Source organism: Globicephala melas, chromosome X (genome assembly GCF_963455315.2).
Source record: "Globicephala melas chromosome X, mGloMel1.2, whole genome shotgun sequence".
Classification (NCBI taxonomy): Eukaryota; Metazoa; Chordata; class Mammalia; order Artiodactyla; family Delphinidae; genus Globicephala; species Globicephala melas.
Window position 1 is genome coordinate 1,084,908 of NC_083335.1, and position 18,688 is coordinate 1,103,595.

General features: G+C 38.5%; 1 protein-coding gene across 1 annotated transcript in view; it reads left to right on the forward strand.

Moving 5' to 3' along the window:
• Positions 1 to 18,688, forward strand: part of F8 (coagulation factor VIII) — a 120,354-nt gene that overhangs the window by 67,125 nt on the left and 34,541 nt on the right. The window contains exons 15-18 of the mRNA XM_030850233.2: positions 4,024 to 4,177; positions 13,167 to 13,379; positions 13,662 to 13,890; positions 14,081 to 14,263. Of these exons, the coding sequence (XP_030706093.2) occupies positions 4,024 to 4,177; positions 13,167 to 13,379; positions 13,662 to 13,890; positions 14,081 to 14,263 (779 nt within the window). The remainder of the gene's footprint in view (positions 1 to 4,023; positions 4,178 to 13,166; positions 13,380 to 13,661; positions 13,891 to 14,080; positions 14,264 to 18,688) is intronic.

Sequence of the window (18,688 nt, forward strand, 5' to 3'; positions counted from 1 at the left end):
ATTAGAACAGGGTAGTGGTGGTAAAAATCAAAAGGAATGTAAGGATGTTGATTATAATTTAAAGATAAGCAGAGAGGGCTTGCTGTTAGATTGAGTATGGAGAGGAATGGTGAGAGAAGACTCAAAGAAGATTTTCGGGTTTTGTCCTGAGCAACTAGATGGATGATAGTGACATTTAATGAGATGTGGAAGGCTTGAAGCAGAACAGATTTATTTGAGGAAACACTCAAGGGTCTGTTTTGTACATATTTAATTTGAGATGCCTATTAGAGATCCAAGTTGTGTTTTTTAAAAATTTCTTTTAATTTTTTTGGCTGCATTGGGTCTTAGTTGCGGCACGAGGGATCTTCATTGAGGCATGCAGGATCTTTTCATTGCAGCGCATGAGCTCTTCGTTGTGGCGTGCGGGCTTCTCTCTAGTTGTGGCATGCTGGCTCCAGGGCACGTGGGCTCTGTAGTTTGTGGCACATGGGGTCTCTAGTTGAGGCTTGCGAGCTCAGTAGTTGTGGCACATGGGCTTAGTTGCCCCGTGGCATGTGGGATCTTAGTTCCCCGACCAGGGATCGAACCCACGTCCCCTGCATTGGAAGGTGGATTCTTTACCACTGGACCACCAGGGAAGTCCCCAAGTTGAGATGTTGAGTAGGCAGTTAGATATATGAGTCTGGAATCCAAGGAAGAGGTCTGTGCTAAAGATATAAATTTAGGAGTTATGAGCTTATTAATAGCATTCAAATAAGACTTGATGGGATGATAAGGGAGTAAAAGTAGATGTAAACCGTGCCCACTTTATGCTAGGTCCCCAAAGGGCTACATCCTCAAAGTAATGGTAAACCAGTTAACTTGCACTTCATTGACTTACAGCCCAGTTTTCTGTCATCTGTGTTGTCCATGAAATCTCTATTCTTGATCAAAATTTAAGCATGTCTTGGATTGGCAGTGCCTGCAGACATCTGGCTGAAGAATACATAAAACCTCTCTAGTATAAGAAACCAACATTCTAGGCCTCAAGTTATTTTCACAAATATTCCAGATACAACTTCTAGCACACAAAGATACTGGGTATGAAATAAAACAAGAAAAATAAGCAAGAAACCACAACTAAGGAGTCCACATGCCGCAACTAAGGAGCCAGCGAACTGCAACTAAGACCCAGTGCAACCAAATAAATAAATAAATATTTTTTAAAAATCTAAGTACTCAGTTAAGTAGAAAGGAAACTTTAAAGCAAGAGGTTTGTAGAGATAAGGAGGAAATGTTATAATAATAAAACAGTCAATTCAATAGGCAGCCATACATTCCTAAATTACTATGAACCTAATAATATAGTTTTAAAATACATAAAGCAAAACTTGACAGACTTAAATAGAGAAATAGATAAATTCTCAATCATTATCATCACTTCTATTCAATACTGTACTGAACCCTCAAGCAGTAAACACATATAAAAGGTATAAAGGTTGAAAAGAAAGAAATAAAACTGTCCTTGAGTACGGATGATATGATTTTATACATATAAAAAATGTTTACAAATAAGTGATTAGAATTAACTAGGAAGGTTAGCAGGTTTGTAGAATTGAAAATCAATATACAAAATCTATTGTATATCGATATAGTAGCAGCAGACAGATAGAAAATGAAATTAAAAGAACATGTCATTTACAATGGAATGAAATAGTAACAAGTACGTAGAAATAAGTATGACAAAAATTTTTCAAGACCTCTATGGAAAAACCTATGGAAATTTATTGGGAAACTTTAAAGAAGAGCTAAGTAGATGCCAAGATATACCATGTACATGTACTGGAAAATGCGATATTATGAAAATGTAAACTATCCCCAAACCGATCTATAGATTCGGCACAACCTATGTGAAAATCTCAACAAGTATTTTCTCTTGCAGAACTCAACAAGCCTGATTTTAAAGTTACTAAGAAAATGCAAAGCACCAAGAATAGCCAAGACCCTCTTGAGGAAAAGGAACAAGATAGGAGGAATTGCTGTATAACACATTGAGACTTATTTTAAAGCTATAGTAATGTGATAATTGGCTTAGGAGTAAACAAATAGGTCAGTGAAAGAGAACAGAAAATCCAAAACTAGACTCACACATTTATAGGCATTTGATTTATGGAAAAGGTGTCACAGAAGAGCAGTTTTCAATAAATGTGCTGAAATTTTTTGATATCCATATGGAAATACATTAAACTGGATCCCTAACTCGCACTATACACAAAAATCCACTAACAGTGGGTTACAAGTCTAAACATAAATATAAAACCTTAAATCTCTTAGAAAGAAAAAAAGTAAAAGAATATCTTAATAACTTCAGGGTAGGAAAAGAAAGAGAATTGATATCAAGATACAAAAAGCACTAACCATGAAGAATTTTTAAATAAATTTCACTACATTAAAATTATGACTTTATGCTCATCCAAAGATAACAAAAAGAGAATGAAAAAATAGCCACAGAAGGGAAGATGTTTGCAGCACAAAAGGCCAACGAAGACTCATATCAAGAATGTATAGAGTACTCCTTTGAATCAATAAGAAAAAAAGACTGATTATCCAATAGAAAAATTGGTACAAAAAAGAAGGAAACAAACTTGGATAGGCAATTCCACAAGAGGAAATCCAAATGGCTACTACCCATAAGAAATTAACCTCATTATTAATCAGGGAAATGCAAAATAAAACCACAGAGACACTGCTGTGCAACCACTAGAATGGCCAAAAATGTAAAAACACAGTCAATGTCAAGTGTTTGTGAAGATTTGGAGCAAATGGAACTCTCATACATTGCTGATGAAAATGGAAAATGGTGCAGTTCCACTCCTAGATGTGCCCAGCAGAAATTCATAGGAAGGTTCATAGCAGGACTATGTATAAGCACCAAAAATTACTCAAATGCACATGATTGCATTATATTCACACAATGGAATGCTATACAGCAATAGGAATGAACAAACTATAGCTACACACAACAACATAGACGAATCACAACCATAATGCTGAGTAAAAAATATCACAAACAAAAGAATGTATGCAGTATGGTTCCATTTGCATACTTCAAAAATAGGCAAAACTAAGCTATATTCTTTAGGTATGTATACATAAGTGGTACGGTTATGAACAAAATCAAATAAATAATTATAAACATCAGAATGGGGGTTACACTTAGTGGGAAGGGAGAGGATGTGATTGAAAAGGCAGATAACAGTGAGTCTTCTGGGCTGCTGGCAAAGTTCTTGATCTTAGTGGTGGTTGCATTTTTTGTATCAAAAGCATTTATGTTTTATGCACTTTATTGTATAGTTTTAGTTCACAGTTTTTACAGAATTTTTAAAAAGCAAAGAAAAGTGGTCCAAGGACTGAACACTGAGGCTCTCATATTTAGAGTATGTTTATAAACCCTACATCCATTCAATGTTCAACAAATCTTTTTTGAGCACCTACTATGTGGCAGGCACTTGTTCCAGCTGCTGGGAGTACAACAGTGGACAAAACAGACAAATCCCGCTGCTTTCATGGATCTTATATACTAGAGAAGCCTGGAGAGAGTATGTCAAGGAGGATGGAGTGGTTAACTATGCAAAATGTTGCTTAGATGTTGAGTAAGATGAGGACATAAAATTGACTAGTGGCTTTGATAAGCCACTTCCATGATTTTGTTACCATCTAAATATAGATAATCTTCATGCAGACCTCTTCTGTGAACTCCCAGTCTCCATGTATTTCCCAATATAATCCCCATAGATACCCCATGTGTCCAGAACTGTATACAGCAACCTGCCCTTCTAGGGTTCTCCATCTCAGTGAGCTGCATCACCATCCATCCATTTGCCCAAATCAGAAACCGGGAGGTTATCTCTAATCCCTCTTTCTCCCTCCCTTCTCCATTACATTTCCAATTCATCATCAATTCTACCAAATGTATCTCAAATACAGGGAACACAACAATGTGAGGCATTTCTACCCACCTGGTCCATGAGGATATTGCTTTTCCTCTGCTTTTTTCTCCAGAGCTGAGAATGGAGGTGTCCCTCAGTTCAAAAAGGTGGTATTTGAGGAATATGCTGATGGCTCCTTTACTCAGCCCTTATACCGCGGAGAACTAAATGAACATTTGGGACTCTTGGGACCATATATAAGAGCAGAAGTCGAAGACAACATCATGGTAAGTTGAGGACAATGAAATTACAAGAAAATTAATCCCGTGTGTGTATTTTAGATTTCTGATTCTAAAAATAATGGCCATAAAAAAGAATGAAATAATGCCATTTGTAGCAACATGGATGGATCTAGACATTGTCATACTGAGTGAAGTCAGACAGAGAAAGAGAAATATCATAAGATATCGCTTATATATGAAATCTTTAAAAAGGGTACAAATGAATTTATTTACAAAACAAATAGAGTCACAGTTGTAGAAAACAAAACTTATGGTTACCAAGGGGGAAGGGAGGAGGGAGGGATACATTGGGAGATCAGGACTGACATATACACACTACTAGTAAGAACCTGCTGTATAGCACAGGGAACTCCACTCAATACTCTGTAATGACCTATATGGGAAAAGAATCTAAAAAAGAGTGGATAGGGCTTCCCTGGTGGCGCAGTGGTTGAGAGTCCGCCTGCCGATGCAGGGCACATGGGTTCGTGCCCCGGTCCCGGAAGATCCCACATGCCGTGGAGCGGCTGGGCTCGTGAGCCATGGCCGCTGAGCCTGCGCGTCTGGAGCCTGTACTCTGCAACGGGAGAGGCCACAACAGTGAGAGGCCCGCGTACTGCAAAAAAAAAAAAAAAAGAGTGGATACATGTATATGTATAACTGATTCACTATGCTGTACACTTGAAACGAACACAACATTGTAAATCAACTATACTCCAATAATTTTTTTAAATAAAAATAATGTATTCTCACTTTTGAAAAAGTTTATAGAAAATAAGGAAGTTGAAAAATAATACCATAATTATCATTTTGCTGTATGTTCTTATGTTTTTCCTATGTATTCTCTTTATGTATTCAAAATTACACAATGGATCATCCTTCTTTTCTAAATAAATATGTCATAAACATTTCTTATGTCATTAAAAACACTTCCTACACACACACACACACACACACACACACACACACACACATATATATATATATATTTTTTTTTTTTTTTTTTTTTTTGCGGTACTCGGGCCTCTCACTGTTATGGCCTCTCCCGATGCAGAGTACAGGCTCCAGACGCGCCGGCTCAGCGGCCTTGGCTCACGGGCCCAGCCGCTCCGCGGCATGTGGGATCTTCCCGAACCGGGGCACGAACCCGTGTCCCCTGCATCGGCAGGCGGACTTTCAACCACTGCGCCACCAGGGAAGCCCCCTACATATATTTTTTTTAACATCTTTACTGGAGTATAATTGCTTTACAATGGTGTGTTAGTTTCTGCTTTACAACAAAATGAATCAGTTATATATATACATATGTTCCCATATCTCTTCCCTCTTGCGTCGCCCTCCCTCCCACCCTCCCTATCCCACCCCTCCAGGCGGTCAAAAAGCACCGAGCTGATCTCCCTGTGCTATGCGGCTGCTTCCCACTAGCTATCTACCTTACGTTTGGTAATGTATATATGTCCATGCCTCTCTCTCGCTTTATCACAGCTTACCCTTCCCCCTCCCCATATCCTCAAGTCCGTTCTTTAGTAGGTCTGTGTCTTCATTCCTGTCTTACTCCTAGGTTCTTCATGACATTTTTTTCCTTAAATTCCATATATATGTGTTAGCATACGGTATTTGTCTCTCTCTTTCTGACTTACTTCACTCTGTATGACAGACTCTAGGTCTATCCACCTCATTGCAAATAGCTCAATTTCATTTCTTTATGGCTGAGTAATATTCCATTGTATATATGTGCCACATCTTCTTTATCCATTCATCCGATGATGGACACTTAGGTTGTTTCCATCTCCGGGCTATTGTAAATAGAGCTGCAATGAACATTTTGGTACATGACTCTTTTTGAATTATGGTTTTCTCAGGGTATATGCCCAGTAGTGGGATTGCTGGGTCATATGGTAGTTCTATTTGTAGTTTTTTAAGGGACCTCCATACTGTTCTCCATAGTGGCTGTACCAATTCACATTTCCACCAACAGTGCAAGAGGGTTCTCTTTTCTCCACACCCTCTCCAGCATTTATTGTTTCTAGATTTTTTGATGATGGCCATTCTGACTGGTGTGAGATGATATCTCATTGTAGTTTTGATTTGCATTTCTCTAATGATTAGTGATGTTGAGCATTCTTTCATGTGTTTGTTGGCAGTCTGTATATCTTCTTTGGAGAAATGTCTATTTAGATCTTCTGTCCATTTTTGGATTGGGTTGTTTGTTTTTTTGTTATTAAGCTGCATGAGCTGCTTATAAATTTTGGAGATTAATCCTTTGTCAGTTGCTTCATTTGCAAATATTTTCTCCCATTCTGAGGGTTGTCTTTTAGTCTTGTTTATGGTTTCCTTGGCTGTGCAAAAGCTTTGAAGTTTCATTAGGTCCCATTTGTTTATTTTTGTTTTTATTTCCATTTCTCTAGAAGGTCGGTCAAAAAGGATCTTGCTGTGATTTATGTCACAGAGTGTTCTGCCTATGTTTTCCTCTAAGAGTTTGATAGTTTCTGGCCTTACATTTAGGTCTTTAATCCATTTTGAGCTTATTTTTGTGTATGGTGTTAGGGAGTGAGCTAATCTCATACTTTTACATGTAGCTGTCCAGTTTTCCCAGCACCACTTATTGAAGAGGCTGTCCTTTCCCCACTGTATATTCCTGCCTCCTTTATCAAAGACAGGGTGACCATATGTGCGTGGGTTTATCTCTGGGCTTCCTATCCTGTTCCATTGAGCTATGTTTCTGTTTTTGTGCCAGTACCATACTGTCTTGATTACTGTAGCTTTGTAGTATAGTCTGAAGTCAGGGAGTCTGATTCCTCCAGCCCTGTTTTTCTTTCTCAAGATTGCTTTGGCTATTCGGGGTCTTTTGTGTTTCCATACAAATTCTGAAATTTTTTGTTCTAGTTCTGTGAAAAATGCCAGTGGTAGTTTGATAGGGATTGCATTGAATCTGTAGATTGCTTTGGGTAGTAGAGTCATTTTCACAATGTTGATTCTTCCAATCCAAGAACATGGTATATCTCTCCATCTATTTGTATCATCTTTAATTTCTTTCATCAGTGTCTTATAATTTTCTGCATACAGGTCTTTTGTCTCCTTAGGTAGGTTTATTCCTAGATATTTTATTTTTTTGTTGCAGTGGTAAATGGGAGTGTTTTCTTGATTTCACTTTCAGATTTTTCATCCTTAGTGTATAGGAATGCCAGAGATTTCTGTGCATTAATTTTGTATCCTGCTACTTTACAAATTTGTTCATTAGCTCTAGTAGTTTTCTGGTAGCATCTTTAGGATTCTCTATGTATAGTATCATGTCATCTGCAAACAGTGACAGCTTTACTTCTTCTTTTCCGATTTGCATTCCTTTTATTTCCTTTTCTTCTCTGATTGCTGTGGCTAAAACTTCCAAAAATATGTTGAATAATAGTGGTGAGAGTGGGCAACCTTGTCTTGTTCCTGATCTTAGTGGAAATGCTTTCAGTTTTTCACCATTGAGGACGATGTTGGCTGTGGGTTTGTCATATATGGCCTTTATTACGTTGAGGAAAGTTCCCTCTATGCCTACTTTCTGCAGGTTTTTTATCATAAATGGGTGTTGAATTTTGTCAAAAGCTTTTTCTGCATCTATTGAGACGATCATATGGTTTTCCTCCAATTTGTTAATATGGTGTATCATGTTGATTGATTTGCATATATTGAAGAATCCTTGCATTCCTGGAATAAACCCCACTTGATCATGGGGTATGATCCTTTTAATGTGCTGTTGGATTCTGTTTGCTAGTATTTTGTTGAGGATTTTTGCATCTATGTTCATCAGTGATATTGGCCTGTCGTTTTCTTTCTTTGTGACATCGTTGTCTGGTTTTGGTATCAGGGTGATGGTGGCCTCGTAGAATTAGTTTGGGAGTTTTCCTCCCTCTGCTATATTTTGGAAGAGTTTGAGAAGGATAGGTGTTAGCTCTTCTCTAAATGTTTGATAGAATTCGCCTGTGAAGCCATCTGGTCCTGGGCTTTTGTTTGTTGGAAGATTTTTAATCACAGTTTCAATTTCAATGCTTGTGATTGGTCTGTTCATATTTTCTATTTCTTCCTGATTCAGTCTTGGAAGGTTGTGCTTTTCTAAGAATTTGTCCATTTCTTTCAGGTTGTCCATTTTATTGGCATAGAGTTGCTTGTAGTAATCTCTCATGATCTTTTGTATTTCTGCAGTGTCAGTTGTTACTTCTCCTTTTTCATTTCTAATTCTATTGATTTGAGTCTTCTCCCTTTTTTTCTTGATGAGTCTGGCTAATGGTTTATCAATTTTGTTTATCTTCTCAAAGAACCAGCTTTTAGTTTTATGGATCTTTGCTATCGTTTCCTTCATTTCTTTTTCATTTATTTCTGATCTGATTTTTATGATTTCTTTCCTTCTGCTAACTTTGGGGGGTTTTTGTTCTTCTTTCTCTAATTGCTTTAGGTGCAAGGTTAGGTTGTTTATTCGAGATATTTCCTGTTTCTTAAGGTAGGATTGTATTGCTATAAACCTCCCTCTTAGAACTGCTTTTGCTGCATCCCATAGATTTTGGGTCATCATGTCTCCATTGTCATTTGTTTCTAGGTATTTTTTGATTTCCTCTTTGATTTCTTCAGTGATCACTTCGTTATTAAGTAGTGTATTGTTTAGCGTCCATGTGTTTGTATTGTTTACAGATCTTTTCCTGTAATTGATATCTAGTTTCATAGCATTGTGGTCGGAAAAGATACTTGATACAATTTCAGTTTTCTTATATTTACCAAGGCTTGATTTGTGACCCAAGATATGATCTATCCTGGAGGATGTTCCATGAGCACTTGAGAAAAATGTGTATTCTGTTGTTTTTGAATGGAATGTCCTATAAATATCAATTAAGTCCATCTTGTTTAATGTATCATTTAAAGCTTGTGTTTCCTTATTTATTTTCATTTTGGATGATCTTTCCATTGGTGAAAGTGGGGTGTTAAAGTCCCCTACTATGAATGTGTTACTGTCGATTTCCCCTTTTATGGCTGTTAGTATTTGCCTTATGTATTGAGGTGCTCCTATGTTGGGTTCATAAATATATACAATTGTTATATCTTCTTCTTGGATCCCTTGATCATTATGTAGTGTCCTCCTTTGTCTCTTCTAATAGTCTTTATTTTTAAGTCTATTTTGTCTGATATGAGAATTGCTACTCCAGCTTTCTTTTGGTTTCCATTTGCATGAAATATCTTTTTCCATCCCCTTACTTTCAGACTGTATGTGTCTCTAGGTCTGAAGTGGGTCTCTTGTAGACAGCAAATATATGGGTCTTGTTTTTGTATCCATTCAGCCAGTCTGTGTCTTTTGGTGGGAGCATTTAATCCATTTACATTTAAGGTAATTATCAATATGTATGTTCTTATTCCCATTTTCTTATTTGTTTTGGGTTCGCTATTGTAGGTCTTTTCCTTCTCTTGTGTTTCTTGCCTAGAGAAGTTCCTTTAGCAGTTGTTGTAGAGCTGGTTTGGTGGTGCTGAACTCTCTCAGCTTTTGCTTGTCTGTAAAGGTTTTAATTTCTCCATCAAATCTGAATGAGATCCTTGCTGGGTAATCTTGGTTGCAGGTTTTTCTCCTTCATCACTTTAAATATGTCCTGCCAGTCCCTTCTGGCTTGCAGAGTTTCTGCTCAAAGATCAGCTGTTAACCTTATGGGGATTCCCTTGTGTATTATTTGTTGTTTTTTCCTTGCTGCTTTTAATATATTTTCTTTGTATTTAATTTTTGACAGTTTGATTATTATGTGTCTTGGCATGTTACTCCTTGGATTTATCCTGTATGGGACTCTCTGTGCTTCCTGGACTTGATTAACTATTTCCTTTCCCATATTAGGGAAGTTTTCAACTATAATCTCTTCAAATATTTTCTCAGTCCCTTTCTTTTTCTCTTCTTCTTCTGGAACCCCTATAATTCGAATGTTGGTGTGTTTAATGTTGTCCCAGAGGTCTCTGAGACTGTCCTCAGTTCTTTTCATTATTTTTTCTGTATTCTGCTCTGCAGTAGTTATTTCCACTATTTTATCTTCCAGGTCACTTATCCGTTCTTCTGCCTCAGTTATTCTGCTATTGATCCCTTCTAGAGTATTTTTAATTTCATTTATTGTGTTGTTCATCACTGCTTGTTTCATCTTTAGTTCTTCTAGGTCCTTGTTAAATGTTTCTTGCATTTTCTCTATTCTATTTCCAAGATTTTGGATCATCTTTACTATCATTATTCTGAATTCTTTTTCAGGTAGACTGCCTATTTCCTCTTCATTTGTTAGGTCTGGTGGTTTTTTACCTTGCTCCTTCATCTGCTGTGTGTCTTTCTGTCTTCTCATTTTGCTTATCTTAATGTGTTTGCGGTCTCCTTTTTGCAGACTGCAGGTTCGTAGTTCCCGCTGTTTTTGGTGTCTGTCTCCAGTGGCTAAAGTTGGTTCAGTGGGTTGTGTAGGCTTCCTGGTGGAGGGGACTAGTGCCTGTGTTCTGGTGGATGAGGCTGGATCTTGTCTTTCTGGTGGGCAGGTCCACGTCTGGTGGTGTGTTTTGGGGTGTCTGTGGACTTATTATGATTTTAGGCAGCCTCTCTGCTAATGGGTGGGGTTGTGTTCCTGTCTTGCTAGTTGTTTGGCATAGGATGTCCAGCACTGTAGCTTGCTGGTCGTTGAGTGAAGCTGGGTGCTGGTGTTGAGATGGAGATCTCTGGGAGATTTTCGCCGTTTGATATTATGTGGAGCTGGGAGGTCTCTTGTGGACCAGTGTCCTGAAGTTGGCTCTCCCACCTCAGAGGCACAACACTGACTGCTGACTGCAGCACCAAGAGCATTTCATCCACACGGCTCAGAATAAAAGGGAGAAAAGTAGAAAGAAAGAATTAGTAGAAGCAGAAAGAAAGAAAGAAAGAAAGAAAGAAACAAAGGAGGGAGGGAGGGAGGGAGGAAGGAAGGTAGGAGGGAAGGAAGGAAAAGAAGAAAGAAAGAAGATAAAGTAAAATAAAGTAAGATAAAATTAATAAAGTTATTAAAATAAAAAAATAATTATTAAGAGAAAAAAAACGGACAGATAGAACCCTAGGACAAATGGTGGAAGCAAAGCTATACAGACAAAATCTCACACAGAAGCATACACATACACACTCACAAAAAGAGAAAAAGGGGAAAAAATATATATATCTTTGCTTCTAAAGTCCACCTTCTCAATATGGGATGATTCGTTGTCTATTCAGGTATTCCGCAGATGCAGGTACATCAAGTTGATTGTGGAGCTTTAATCCGCTGCTCCTGGGGCTGCTGGGAGGGATTTTCCTTTCTCCTCTTTGTTGTCACAGCTCCCGGGGCTCAGCTTTGGATTTGGCCCTGCCTCTGCGTGTAGGTCGCAGGAGGGCGTCTGTTCTTCGCTCAGACAGGACGGGGTTAAAGGAGCTGCTGATTCGGGGGCTCTGGCGCACTCAGGCCAGGGGGAGGGAGGGGCGCGGAGTGCGGAGCGAGCCTGCGGCGGCAGAGGCCGCCGGGACGTTGCCCCAGCCTGAGGCGCGCCGTGCGTTCTCCCGGGGGAGTTGTCCCTGGATCCCGGGACCCTGGCAGTGGCGGGCGGCACAGGCTCCCGGAAGCGGGGTGTGGATAGTGACCTGCGGTTGCACACAGGCTTCTTGGGGGCGGCAGCAGCAGCCTTAGCGTCTCCTGCCCGTCTCTGGGGTTCGCGCTTTTAGCCGCGGCTCGCGCCCGTCTCTGGAGTTCCTTACAGCGCTCTTAATCCCCTCTCCTCGCGCACCAGGAAACAAAAACCCTACGTATATTTTTAAATGATGGAATATTAGTCCATTATATGTTTTTATGGTTTACTTAACCACCTACTTTGAACAACCTTTTAGATAGTTTTTTTTTTTTTTTTTTTTTTTTTTTTTTACTATTTAAGTAATGCTGCAGCCACAACCCTCTTCCTAGGATGAAATTCCAGGAGTGCAATGTACATGAACATTTTAAGATTTTCTCTAATGAATTATCTATTAATGTTATTTACATAGTTGAAATTTTTGGAGGGAGTGCTTTTCTTGTTCATTTATATTACCTTGTATATTATAGATCATTGATATATTAATGATCATTGATCATTTTAGTGAATAATATTTTTCCAAGTTTGTTTTCTCTTAATTTTGTATATAATGGTTTTTAAAATAAAACAGGTTTGAAATTTTAGGTAGTAACCCATAAATCTTTCCTTTATGACACTTTCATAGCTTTTTTGTTTATTAAAATCCTTCCCTATACAGAGATTTTTTTTTCTTAAAATCACCTATACTTTTTTCAACTTTCTTTTACAGTTTAATTTCTTAACATTTAACTTTTTAATCCATCGATAATTCCTGTAGACTAGAATTTGTTTTTGGTGTGTGTGAGCCAAAGATCAAGGTAGTTTTATTTTTTCCAGAAACAGTCATCCATTGTCCCAATTGATTGTTTACATGAAGGATATAGGAGGATCTAAAATTATGGGATTGTGAGTGAATTTTTTTCTGACTTCAATTTTATTTTACTTTCCATATGTCCCATGAAAATGTATGATTTTTTTAAATTTGAAAAACAAGTCTTCTTTAAATATCGTAAGTATTCATCCTGGCATTTGTCATGAAGAACCTTAATTTAAGAGTATCAGTTCCTGGAGTTAGGGTCTCTTAAAACCCCTGTGGTGATATTTTCCCTTTTACTTTGGAATTGCTTTTAAGTATTTAGAAATTTTCTCCTTTGCAACTTTGAGTTCATGCCATAAAGATTTTGGAATTCAAAAATGTCTCAGTTTCTTTTGTAGATCTTTAGGTTTGGGTTCTAACAACATCCATACTCTGTACCATTTCCTCCAGCTATTAAAAACCTGGATAAAAACCCCCCAAATCGGCATTGCTATTAGGGCTATAAACCCTAACCTAAGAACTTTACAAGATCTTAAAACATAACACTTGCTTTTTTTAATTTCTTTTCTTTTTTTTTTTCTTGCTCTGCAGGTAACATTTAAAAACCAGGCATCTCGTCCCTACTCCTTCTATTCTAGCCTTATTTCTTATGAGGAAGATCAGAGGCAAGGAGCAGAACCTAGAAAAAAGTTTGTCGAGCCTAATGAAACCAAAACTTACTTCTGGAAAGTGCAGCATCATATGGCACCAACTACAGATGAGTTTGACTGCAAAGCCTGGGCGTATTTTTCTGATGTTGATCTGGTAAGCAGGTCTGTGTTGTGCTGGCCTCTTTCTGGTTTAAAAGAAAGAGGCTTTGTGTTATGTTGGAAGTTTGGTATTTATCCTAAGCATAATGGGAAGCTTTAAATAGGGGAGGTGTCATCATATTTATGGCTTAGACATATCGCTCTGGAATCTACTAAAGAGGAAGAAATTGTACTGTGGGAAGATGGGGAGTGGGTTGGAGTGGCATAAAAGTTGATGAGAAATCCACTCTGGTTCATGGGTGAGAGAACTTTTGCTCACAGGACTGGTGTCTTTCAGGAAAAAGATGTGCACTCAGGCTTGATTGGACCCCTTCTGATCTGCCGCACAAACACTCTGAGCGCTGCCCATGGGAGACAAGTGACAGTGCAGGAATTTGCTCTGTTTTTCACTATTTTTGATGAGACCAAGAGCTGGTACTTCACTGAAAACATGGAAAGGAACTGCAGGGCTCCCTGCAACATCCAGATGGAGGACCCCACTTTTAGAGAAAAGTATCGCTTCCATGGTAATATATTCCACACCCAAATATTACTCGCTGTGAAATGAACCTTGAGCCTGAGGTTTCGACACTGTATGATTTGAGACTATATGTATGGGAGTGGAATCCTCATAGGGATCAATATTTTTTGACTGGAGTGGAGGGAAAGACACTTATACAACAGATTTTAACAGCTTTCTCTGTGTTCTTTCTCCAGCAATCAATGGCTATGTGATGGATACACTACCTGGTTTAGCAATGGCTCAGGATCAGAAGATCCGATGGTATCTGCTCAGCATGGGCAGCAATGAAAATATCCATTCTATTCATTTCAGTGGACATGTGTTCACTGTACGGAAAAAGGAGGAGTATAAAATGGCCGTCTACAGCCTCTACCCGGGTACGGGCCACTTTGCGCTCTTGCTTCAACTTACTGTGCTTGCTGAAAACCTACTTTAAAGGTCTGTGCCCTGGGGATACGTCCAGTGAACAAAGCAGACCAACTCCCTGCTCTCGGGTAGCTTACTGTTTCAAGTAACTTTACCCTACAGAGAGATAATAAATAAATTAGCAAGTGAACATGATAATTTCAGATACAGATGATGTGCTATAAAGGAAATAGGACAGAATAAATGGATAATTGATGTCCCAGCACTTTCCTAGGAAAAAGGGATTTTTCTACCACCTCAAACCCCACATGGCACCAGTAGTTTCCCAAAGACTGATTTGTTTATGTATGAAAGCAATATATTGATTAAGCACTCCTCACAATGTTGATCAAAACATAATTTCATTTTAGTTCTCCAGTGTCCCTTTAAAACAGGTTTAATAGTGAAAGTAAACTTCCCCTGTTTCTGTGTAAAAATTCTGATAAGCCCAGTGACTTTAAGCTCACTTTTTTTTTTAAACATCTTTATTGGAGTATAGTTCCTTTACAGTGGTGTGTTAGTTGCTGCTGTATAACAAAGTGAATCAGCTATACGTATACTTATATCCTCATATCCCCTCCCTCTTGCGTCTCCTTCCCACCCTCCCTATCCCGCCCCTCTAGGTGGTCACAAAGCACCGAGCTGATCTCCCTGTGCTATGCAGCTGCTTCCCACTAGCGATCTATTTTACATTTGGTTGTATATATAAGTCCATGCCACTCTCTCACTTCGTCCCAGCTTACCCTTCCCCCTCCCTGTGTCCTCAAGTCCATTCTCTGTGTCGTTTCTTTATTCCTGTCCTGCCCCTAGGTTCTTCAGGACCTTTTTTTTTTTTAATTCTATATATATATATATGTGTTAGCATATGGTATTTGTTTTTCTCTTTCGGACTTACTTCACTCTGTACGACTGACTCTGGGTCCATGCACCTCACTACAAATAACTCAATTTCATTTCTTTTTATGGCTGACTAATATTCCATGGTATATATGTGCCACATCTTCTTTATCCATTCCTCTGTCGATGAACACTTAGGTTGCTTCCATGTCCTGGCTATTGTAAATAGTGCTGCAGTGAACATAGTGGTACATGACTCTTTTTGAATTATGGTTTTCTCAGAGTATATGCCCAGGAGTGGGATTGCTGGGTCATATGGTAGTTCTATTTGTAGTTTTTTAAGGAACCTCCATACTGTTCTCCATAGTGGCTATATCAATTTATATTCTCACCAACAGTGCAAGAGGGTTCCTTTTCTCCACACCCTCTCCAGCATTTATTGTTTCTAGACTTTGATGATGGCCATTCTGACTAGTGTGAGGTGATACCACATTGTAGTTTTAATATGCATTTCTCTAATGATTAGTGATGTTGAGCATCCTTTCACGTGCTTGTTGGTAATCTGTATGTCTTCTTTGGAGAAATGTCTGTTAGGTCTTCTGCCCATTTTTCGGTTGAGTTGGTTTATTTTTGATATTGAGCTGCATGAGCTGCTTCTATATTTGAGAGATTAATCCTTTGTCAGTTGCTTCGCTTGCAGATATTTTCTCCCAATCTGAGGGTTGTCTTCTTGTCTTGTTTATGGTTGCCTTGGCTGTGCAAAAGCTTTGAAGTTTCATTAGGTCCCATTTGTTTATTTTTGTTTTTATTTCCATTTCTCTAGGAGGTGGGTCAAAAAGGATCTTGCTGTGATTTATGTCATAAGGTGTTCTGCCTATGTTTTCCTCTAAGAGTTTTATAGTGTCTGGCCTTACATTTAGGTCTTTAATCCATTTTGAATTTATTTTTGTGTATGGTGTTAGGAAGTATTTTGTTTGTTTGTTTGTTTTTGCGGTACGCAGGCCTCTCACTGTTGTGGCCTCTCCCGTTGCGGAGTACAGGCTCCGGACACGCAGGCTTAGCGGCCATGGCTCATGGGCCCAGCCGCTCCACAGCATGTGGGATCTTCCCGGACCGGGGCACGAACCCATGTCCCCTGCATCGGCAGGCGGACTCTCAACCACTGCACCACCAGGGAAGCCCAGAAAGTGTTTTAATTTCATTCTCTTACATGTAGCTGTCCAGTTTTCCCAGCACCACTTATTGAAGAGGCTCTCTTTTCTCCATTGTCTATTCTTGTCTCCTTTTTCAAAGATAAGGTGACCATATGTGCGTGGGTTTATCTCTGGGCTTTCTATCGTGTTCCATTGATCTATATTTCTGTTTTTGTGCCAGTACCATACTGTCTTAATGACTGTAGCTTTGTAGTATAGTCTGAAGTCAGGGAGTCTGATTCCTCCACCTCCATATTTCTTTCTCAAGATTGTTTTGGCTATTTGGGGTCTTCTGTGTCTCCATACAAACTTTAAGATTTTTTGTTCTAGTTCTGTGAAAAATGCCATTGGTAGTTTGATAGGGATTGCATTGAATTTATAGATTGCTTTGGGTAGTATAGTCATTTTCACAATGTTGATTCTTCCAATCCAAGGACATGGTATATCTCTCCATCTGTTTGTATCATCTTTAATTTCTTTCATCAGTGTCTTATAGTTTTCTGCATACAGGTCTTTTGTTTCCTTAAGTAGGTTTATTTCTAGGTATTTTATTCATTTTGTTGCAATGGTAAATGGAAGTGTTTCCGTAATTTCTCTTCAGATATTTTTGTCATTAGTGTATAGGAATGCAAGAGATTTCTGTGCATTAATTTTGTATCCTGCTACTTTACCCAATTCATTGATTAGCTCTAGTAGTTTTCTGGTAGCATCTTGAGGATTCTCTATGTATAGTATCATGTCATCTGCAAACAGTGACAGTTTTACTTCTTCTTTTCAGTTTGGATTCCTTTTATTTCTTTTTCTTCTCTGATTGCCGTGACTAAAACTTCCAAAACTATGTTGAATAATAGTGGTGAGAGTGGGCAACCTTGTCTTGTTCTTGATCTTAGTGGAAATGGTTTCAGTTTTTCACCATTAAAAATGATGTTGGCTGTGGGTTTGTCATATATGGCCCATATATGGTTGAGGTAATTTCCCTCTCTGCCTACTTTCTGGAACGTTTTTATCATAAATTGGCGTTGAATTTTGTCAAAAGCTTTTTCTGCATCTATTGAGACGATCATATGGTTTTCCTCCAATTTGTTAATATGGTGTATCATGTTGATTGATTTGCATATATTGAAGAATCCTTGCATTCCTGGAATAAACCCCACTTGATCATGGGGTATGATCCTTTTAATGTGCTGTTGGATTCTGTTTGCTAGTATTTTGTTGAGGATTTTTGCATCTATGTTCATCAGTGATATTGGCCTGTCGTTTTCTTTCTTTGTGACATCTTTGTCTGGTTTTGGTATCAGGGTGATGGTGGCCTCGTAGAATGAGTTTGGGAGTTTTCCTCCCTCTGCTGTATTTTGGAAGACTTTGAGAAGGATAGGTGTTAGCTCTTCTCTAAATGTTTGATAGAATTCGCCTGTGAAGCCGTCTGGTCCTGGGCTTTTGTTTGTTGGAAGATTTTTAATCACAGTGTCAATTTCAGTGCTTGTGATTGGTCTGTTCATATTTTCTATTTCTTACTGATTCAGTCTTGGCAGGTTGTGCATTTCTAAGAATTTGTCCATTTCTTCCAGGTTGTCCATTTTATTGGCAAATGGTTGCTTGTAGTAATCTCTCATGATCCTTTGTATTTCTGCAGTGTCAGTTGTTACTTCTCCTTTTTCATTTCTAATTCTATTGATTTGAGTCTTCTCCCTTTTTTTCTTGATGAGTCTGGCTAATGGTTTATCAATTTTGTTTATCTTCTCAAAGAACCAGCTTTTAGTTTTATTGATCTTTGCTATAGTTTCCTTCATTTCCTTTTCATTTATTTCTGATGTGATCTTTATGGTTTCTTTCCTTCTGCTAACTTTGGGGTTTTTTGTTCTTCTTTCTCTAATTGATTTAGGTGTAATGTGTGGGGTTGTGTTCCTGTCTCGCTAGTTGTTTGGCGTGGGGCATCCAGCACTGGAGCTTGCTGGTCATTGAGTGGAGCTGGGTCTTAGCGTTGAGATGGAGATCTCTGGGAGAGCTCTCGCCGTATGATATTACATGGGCCCGGGAGGTCTCTGGTGGTCCAATGTCCTGAACTCGGCTCTCCTACCTCAGAGGCTCAGGCCTGACACCCAGCGGGAGCACCAAGACCCTGTCAGCCACACGGCTCAGAAGAAAAGGGAGAAAAAAAGGAAAGAAGGAAAATAAATAAATAAAATAAAATTTTTAAAAATTATTACAATTAAAAAGCAATTTAAAAAAAAGAAGAGAGCAACCAAACCAATAAACAAATCCACCAGTGATAACAAGTGCTAAAAACTATACTAAAAAAAAATGGACAGACAGAACCCTAGGACAAATGGTAAAAGCAAAGCTATACAGACAAAATCACACAAAGAA